The 8,259-nt window shown below is 38.2% G+C and overlaps 1 protein-coding gene across 1 annotated transcript; it reads right to left on the minus strand.

Moving 5' to 3' along the window:
• Nucleotides 1-5,367: 5,367 nt before the first annotated feature.
• Nucleotides 5,368-5,985, minus strand: LOC138902914 (uncharacterized). The gene is made up of 2 exons (XM_070190814.1): nt 5,635-5,985; nt 5,368-5,520 (listed from the first exon to the last, which is right to left on the minus strand). Exons 1-2 carry the CDS (start codon nt 5,983-5,985, stop codon nt 5,368-5,370), a joined length of 504 nt encoding a protein of 167 aa, XP_070046915.1.
• Between the last annotated feature and the right edge of the window lie 2,274 nt (nt 5,986-8,259).

Here is an 8,259-nt window from a genome sequence, read left to right on the forward strand (position 1 = left end):
TCCCATTCGTTCTTGTCTACTCCCTTGAAATATTCTTATGAGCCGGTTGGATTGGCTTATCTATCACATATTTTTCATGAAAGTGTCCTGTCCATTTGTTCCATAACTCTTTTATCCATCCCAAGATATGATCACGGTGATCGTTCATGTCAACACTCTCAAATTTATTCTACAATAATCAAAATATTGGTTGAGTTAATTCATCACAAGATAAATAATGCAATGTTCAAATATGATCACGATATCATAGAACTTTTCTGATATGGAAAAATAATGCACCGTTTAAACTAATATGCAAGCAACTAAAATGACAATGTTGGGACCCTGCAATAACTTAATGTAAAGAGTTAAAGAAAAATAGAAATGTGCAGCAACTTATATTACAATTAAAATTTGAATGAAGTTTCAAGTATTGTGTAGACAAACAAATAACATTGGCTGAATAAGAGATATAATAACATACGAATACTTTAAGAATTTATGAGCCTTTCCATGACCAATTTAAGAACTTTAGGAGCATCAATAGTTGCTACCACTTTGACTGAGGGTTTGTCAGACTATTCACCTGCTTCAGCAAACCTTGTAAATCCAATAGCAGATGTAGTAAGTAAGAGATGAGATAAATTTGTTAAATTAACCAAAACACTAAATTTTATAAGCTTCTCTATATATTGCAGAGTCATACCCAGGGCGGAGAATGTTCTTTGACGGAGCAACAACTTTCAAAGGAATAGGAATTGGGACAGTCCTAATTTAGAATTCTGATAGCACTACCCAGCATCAGCAAAAATAAGGTTCCCTTACACCAATAATATAGCCGAGTACGAAGCATGCATCCTCGGGATTAGGATGGCAGTTGACATGCACATCAAGGAGCTTCTTGTCATAGGAGATTTTGATCTGTTGATACATCAAGTTCAAGGAGAATGAACTACCAAGAACACCAGGATCCTTCCATACCTGCACTATGTAAAGGAGCTATGCAAGAAGTTCACAAAGATCGAGTTCAATCACATTCCCAAGATTCAGAATAAGTTTGCCGAGAAACAAGCTTGTTGAACCTGAAGCAATTGAAATAACAAACTGTGCATAAAAGATTCAATAGAGAGACATTTAGGAAATTTGAGCAAGAACCTAGTTTCTTACATATTTCAATACAAGAAATCAAGACAAGGTGCAATAAACGTCAATCAGGTTTTAATTACAAGTCAGGAAGGCATCATGAATCGACTTAGCTAGCCATACATTATTAAAATAAGTACTTGAATAGAATTGAAGCTAGTGGAACTAGATAGCAGTACTAAACAAGCATAATTGTATATGAAGTGGCATAATATAGAAATTAACTCAAAGAAATCCAAGCAGTACTAGTGCACATAACATAAACCCGAACACAAGGAAGTAGAATTGGGAGAGTATAAAGTACTAGCGAGTTGCAAACAAAGCGGACAAAGAATGAGAAACTCAAAATCTCAAGAATAGAAGCGATTGCAGGAGAATAATGAAACCCCAAATCTCCAGTGCTTTAGAGTTCACCGAGTAGTGCTTGCACTAGAAAAGGCTAATGAACATATTTCGATGACCGTGGCTTTCAGCCGGCCAAAATCGAAGTCTCAGAATAGTATAAAATGAGTGAGAGTGAGAGAATAGTGGTAGTAACAGTAGTTAAGTAATAGTCGTTATGACTTAAAAGTGGAACGGGGAAGGGGGGTTTATATTGTAGTAAAAATTGAACCAACAAACAAGGAAACATAGTTAATCAAACCAAAATAAGGAAAGAGAAGCATGCAAAAATCAATTCAGTATCAATTTAGGAGAAAAATCGAGTAAACCTTAGTTTAAGATGGAGAACACAAATAGCCAAACAATCTCACTGAATCGGACCTATATAACCTGGTAATGAGTGTATGAAGTCAAGAACATGACGATAGTACAGAATCGGAGTTGAACAAACTCCCACTGACTCAATTTCCATAAATAATCGAGTACCAAATACTGTAACATTGAGAAAATGGTAAGAACCATCGTGTGTGCAAAAAGGGAAAGGGAACATGGAAGATTTTCCATGTGATATCAGATTAGGGGCTGGGGTTTGAATGGAGGCGTCTAGGGTTACTCTTAGAGATGAGAGGAATATTCAAGAGGAATTTGGGGGGGAAGTGAGCTGAAGTGGAGAATAGATCTCTAGGGTTAGTGGGGAGGGATATAAAGAAAGGGGTTGTCTTAATTTGGGTTGTTGATCATTTGAGATCAATGGCTAAGATCGAAAGAGGAGCGGGGCGAGTTAAGGTCTGGCCGTGATCGGGTTTTAAAGAGGGTTGTTTGGTCTTGGGCTGCTGAAGGGTGAACTGGAGATGGGCCAAATGTTTTGGGCTTGATTTTGGTCCGAAATTAGCCCAATATTGGGCTATAAATTAAATATAAGAAATTTGCGTAAACTAATTTATAAAAAGTAACTAATAAATAATAAAATATTTTTTATGCACTAAAATGCTTAAAAATAATTGCTTAACATTATAAAAATATAAGATGCTATTTTATCATAAGTTATGTAATAAATATAATTATGTATAGAATATAGGTTATTATTGCAAAGATTGTGTAAATAGCTCAAAAATACAAATGTAATTATATGAAATAAAGTAAAATATTACAAAACATACATGCAGGCGTAAATAATAATTTTTGATGATTAAGTCATCATAAAATAATTTTAAAGAATAATTAATAAATATTTGAACAATTTTAAATGCAAGAAAATCAATTTTAAAGCTTTAAAAAGTTATGGAACATTATAGAAAATACATATACGATACTTTTAAATCGGGTAAAAATGCAAAAATGATATTTTGAAAGTACATATAATATTTGATAAAATATGAGGGCAAAATTGGGTAAAGAAAATGATGACCAATTTTGTCCGAAATGAGTGAGGATGATATGTTTTTGAAAAAAAGGGAGTAGAACCTTGGTTCTTGAGTTGCCTACATATCACTGGTGTTACGGGAATGAGACCGCGTGTAGTTCTGGATCCAACGGCAAACGAAATCGATGGAGTTGTTATAAGAGTGATCTTATGTTTCGAAAAAGGATCTATGGGTCAGGATAGTGTCGTGCGTAACGGGTGATTTCGGTTGAAGTTATGAATGCAAATTTAAATATTATGGGTATTCAAGATAAATGTTTGGGCGGTTACGGAACAAAGAGTAATCATTTACCGGTCATTGGTTACGTTTGAGATAATCAACAGATGTTAACATTGTGAATGGAAATCGGAGCGAGAATTGCTCACCTCCCGAGTTACCTAGAAAACATAAAACACGATGCACACGAATATATAGGGTTATTGCGAAAATTTTAACATGATGCAAATTCCCTTCGGACCATGAGAGTTGTCTTTGAACGATGAGGATGATGTTCTTAGACCATGACGTCCTAGAACATGAAGCGTATAATGAGGGATTCGCAAGCCATGAAATGGTGTCCTCGAGCCATGAGGATGGTGCCTCCGGACTATGTCACCTTTGAATAATGATATACAGTTTTGAGAGATCCTCATGCCACGGCATCATGTTTTCGAGCTATGAGGATGATGCCTTCATACAATGAAGCCTTAAGATAACGTTACGATGTTCAGCCTGTGAAATGCAAAGATACAGGGGTATCGATCGTTTGATAGAGGGAATAGGTGATACTTAGTTATATGCGAGAACGAGACAAGGCAACACTTAGCCTTGTATGTGATGAGGGCAGTGCTTAGCCCTATGCAGAGAAAGGCAGTATTTAACCTTATGCAATAGTAGAGGCAGTGCTTAGCCTTATGCAAATGTAATGGAGACATTGCTTAGTCTCATGCAAAGAAAGGCAGCGTTTAGCCTTATGTAATAATGGAGGCAATGCTTAGCCTCATGCAATGTAAAAGAGACAGTGCTTAGTCTCATGCTATGAAAGGCAACATTTAGCCTTATACAATTATGGAGGCAATGCTTAGCCTCATGCAATGTAATTGAGACAATGCTTAGTCTCATGCAAGGAAAGGAAGTGATTAACCTTATGTAATAGTGGAGGAAATGCTTAGCCTCGTGCAATGTAATGGAGACAATTCTTAATCTTGTGCAACAAAAGACAGCGTTTAGCCTTATGCAATAGTGGAGGCAATGCTTAGCCTCATGCAATGTAATGGAGACAATGCTTAGTCTCATGCAAGGAAAGGCATCATTTAGCCTTATGCAATGTGAGGGAGACACTGCTTAGTCTTATGTAAGGAAAGGCAGCGTTTAGCCTTATGCAATAGTGGAGGCAATGCTTATTCTCATGCAATGTGAAGGAAACAGTGCTTAGTCTCATGCAAGGAAAGGAAGCACTTAACCTTATGCAATAGTGGAGGCAATGCTTAGCCTCGTGCAATGTAATGGAGACAGTGCTTAGTCTCATGCAAAGTAAGACAATGTCTAGACTTATGGAATCGTGGAGGCAATGCTTAGTCTCATGCAATGTGAGGGAGACAGTGCTTAGTCTCATGCACGGAAAGGAAGAATTTACCCTTATGCAATAGTGGAGGCAATGCTTAGCCTCATGAAATGAATGAGGGCAATGCTTAGCCCTGTGCAGAGAAAGGCAGTGCTTAGCCTTATGCAATGATGAGGGAAGTGCTTAGCCCTATGTAACGAATGAGGGCGGTGCTTAGCCCTATGCAATAATGAAGGCAATGTTTAGCCCTATTATGAAATGTGAGAGGGAAAGTGATCCTTAGCTTGACGCATTTGTGCTTGGTGACTTCTATCAGTGAAGATAACATTCTTGTTATGTATTTGTAGACATGCTTGTAATATCCGTTATGCCTGCATCCAAAGATAAATTGTGTGTTTTTGGGGGAAGGTTTGTTTGTGCCTTTGATTCCTCATTTTGCCTTTGCTCCTTGTCTTGATTCCTTGTTCGAGTCTCCCTGGGTAACATCTGGCTATTACAAAAAATGAAATTTTCGAAAATATGCTTTTGCGATAAATCATTTGTAAAAAATGCAGTTGTTCAAAATATGTGATGATGCATAAAACAAATGATTTTGTCGAATCGGAGACTGTGACACATTTAAAGACATTGCAACCTTCTCAACTCAGAATTTTGAGGACCCTCCTCAAAATTCTGCCCAAGTTTAAATACATACTTCCGACAATACACTTCTTGGGGATCCTTGATGTAATGAGATTGACAAAACTCAAAATCTTGCCCCGGTTCCTGACCGTAGAGGGGAATGAAGATTTTGTTATGATGTGACTGAACCCACAAGGCTGCCTACATATCCCTTCTTAAATGGGAATCAGGTCAAGCGTATTTCAGGTTACATCAAAAGAAGGTGCAAACATAATCTTAAAAATAATATCTCTTTATTGCATCTGAATTGATAGGTTTTGGCCATATTGCTCCATCCATCTCTGCAACTATAAATGCTTCTCCTGTCAGTACTAGGTGAACCATGTAAGGGCTTTGCCAGTAAGGTAACAATTTCACTTTTTCTTCGCCCTGATGCGGGAAGATCCATTTCAATACCAATTGCCCTGGAGTGAATTGCCTCGATCAAACCTTTCTGTTGAAAGAACTTGCCATTCTATTCTGGTAGAGTTGACTGTGACACACTGCGTTCATCCTTTTACTGTCAATGAGAGCCAGTTGCTCATACCGGCTCCGTATCCATTCTGCATCGCTGAGCTCGGCCTCCTGTATGATTCTTATGGAGGGAATCTCCACCTTGACTGGTATAACAACTTCAGTACTGTAGACCAGTAGATAGGGGGTTTCCCTAGTTGACGCACGAACTGTGGTGCGGTACCCAAGCAAAGCAAATGGTAGCTTCTCATGACATTGCTTGTATTTGTCCACCATCTTCTTGATGTTCTTGTTGGAGGCTTTCACAGCTCCATTCATCTGCGACCTGTATGCTGTAGAATTCCGGTTCTTGATCTTGAATATTTCAAACATGGCTTTCATTAGATCACTATTGAGATTGGCAGTGTTGTCGATAATGATTGACTCAGGTAATCCGAATCGACAAACAATACGATCTCGAACGAAATCTGCTATGACCTTCTTAGTCACAGCTTTATAGGAAACAGCTTCGACCCATTTTTTGAATTAATCTATATCCACCAAAATGAACCTGTGTCCGTTTGAAGCAGCGAGTTCAATTGGTTCGATGACATCCATGCCCTACGTAGAGAAGGGCCAGGGTGAACTCATTGTGTTAAGTTTGTTAAGTGGCACCCGTATCATATCAGCATGTATGCATTGGTGGCACTTCTGTACATACTTGATGCAGTCTATCTCCAATGTCATCCAAAAATACCCTATCGTCAATATCTTCTTGGCCAAAATGAACCCGTTCATATGAGGTCTGCAGGTTCCGGCGTGTATTTCTTCGAGCAATCTAGACTCCTCCCTGGCATCAACACATTACTGCAATCCCAAATCAGGAGTTCTATACAGAATTTCTCCACCACTGCCACTTTTCTAACTTACCCGTAGGCATGGGTTTCTGAACATTCATGTCGATGGCCAATTTGCCACTTTGCTAACTTACTCGTAGGCATGGGTTTCTGAAAGATGTATTTTAGCAGATCCATCCTTGATATGAGGTATGTAGTGTATGCATAGATGTAGTGTCTCAACTTCTAGGCTATCCATATGTAAGCACAACAAGTGCATTCCAACAATGAGTACCGGGCATCGTAAGGTGTGAACTTCTTACTCAGATAATATATCGCCTACTCTTTTCTCCTAGTTTCATCATATTGCCCCAGGATATAACCAAAGGCTCTATCCAACACTGACAGGTACATCAACAAAGGTCTTCCTAGCTCTGGCGGGACCAACATGGGAAACTTAGACAAGTACTCCTTGATTTTGTCGAAAGCCTTTTGACATTCTTCGGTCCATCTCGTCGTAACATCTTTCCTCAGCATTTTGAAGATGGACTCACATATCACCGTTGACTATGCTATAAAAAGGCAGATATAATTGAGGCATCCCAAAAACTCATCACATCCTTCTTGTTCTTTGGCAGTGAAAAATCCTGAATAGCTTTGATTTTGACGGGACTAGCTTAATACCGCGGCGGTTGACGATGAAACCAAGCAATTTTCCACCAGGGACTCCAAAATCATATTTTTCCCGGTTCAACTTCAAATTATACTTTCGAAACCGGTCGAAAAACACCCACAAGTCTGATTTGTGATCCAAACTTCTATTAGATTTGATGATAACATCATTCACGTACACCTCTATTTCCTTGTGTATCATGTCGTGGAAAAGAGTCGGCATGGACCTCATGTAGGTAGCCTTATCATTCTTTAAAATGAATGGCATCATTTTGTAATAATGTATCCCCCATGGCGTAATGAAAGCTGTCTTCTCGGCGTCTTCTTTGTCCACCCAAATCTGGTGATATCCTGTGAAGAAATCCACAAAGGATTGGAGTTCATGCTTGGCACAATTGTCGATCAGTATGTGTATGTTGGGCAATGGAAAATCATCCATAGGACTTGCTATATTTAAATCTTGATAGTCAACGCACACTATGACTTTCCCATCCTTCTTTGGAACCTGCACAATGTTGGCTAGCCAGGTTAGGTACTCGACCACTCGAAGGACCTTGGCTTTGATTTGCTAGGTAACCTCTTCCTTTATCTTCAGACTAATATCTGACTTGAATTTCCTGGGCTTCTGCTTTACTGACGGACACATGGTATTGGTAGGTAGTTTGTGAGCTACTATGGATGTGCTTAACCCAGTCATGTTGTCTAGGACCATGCAAAAATATCCCCATATTCCTTTGAAAATTTGATGTAGTCTTCCTTCTCGGATGGCAATATATGAATGCTAATGCGAGTCTCTTCGACTGTTTCAGAATCCCCTAAGTTATGTGCCTTAGTATCTTCCAAATTGGACTTTGGTTTGTTCTCAAAATTCACTACCTCTTTGACAATTTCCTTAGGTATTATATCATCTTCCAAATCTTCCGAATCACTTTCTTTATGTTGCGTTATCTCATTACATGTCACAGTCATAGGTTCATTAGGATATGTAATAATTACGCTGAAAAAAATGTAGAAAGATAATACTAATAAACTAAAAGCAATAATTCATCAATAAAACTTAAAACTGTCAACAAGTACGACTCGATGTCTCGAGTAATTATTTCAAAACAAAACACTAAAAATGTTTTAAATGCCCAAAACACTTTAAAAATAAATCATGTTAATTCTG

The sequence above is a fragment of the Nicotiana tomentosiformis genome, chromosome 12, assembly GCF_000390325.3.
Source record: "Nicotiana tomentosiformis chromosome 12, ASM39032v3, whole genome shotgun sequence".
Taxonomy (NCBI): domain Eukaryota; kingdom Viridiplantae; phylum Streptophyta; class Magnoliopsida; order Solanales; family Solanaceae; genus Nicotiana; species Nicotiana tomentosiformis.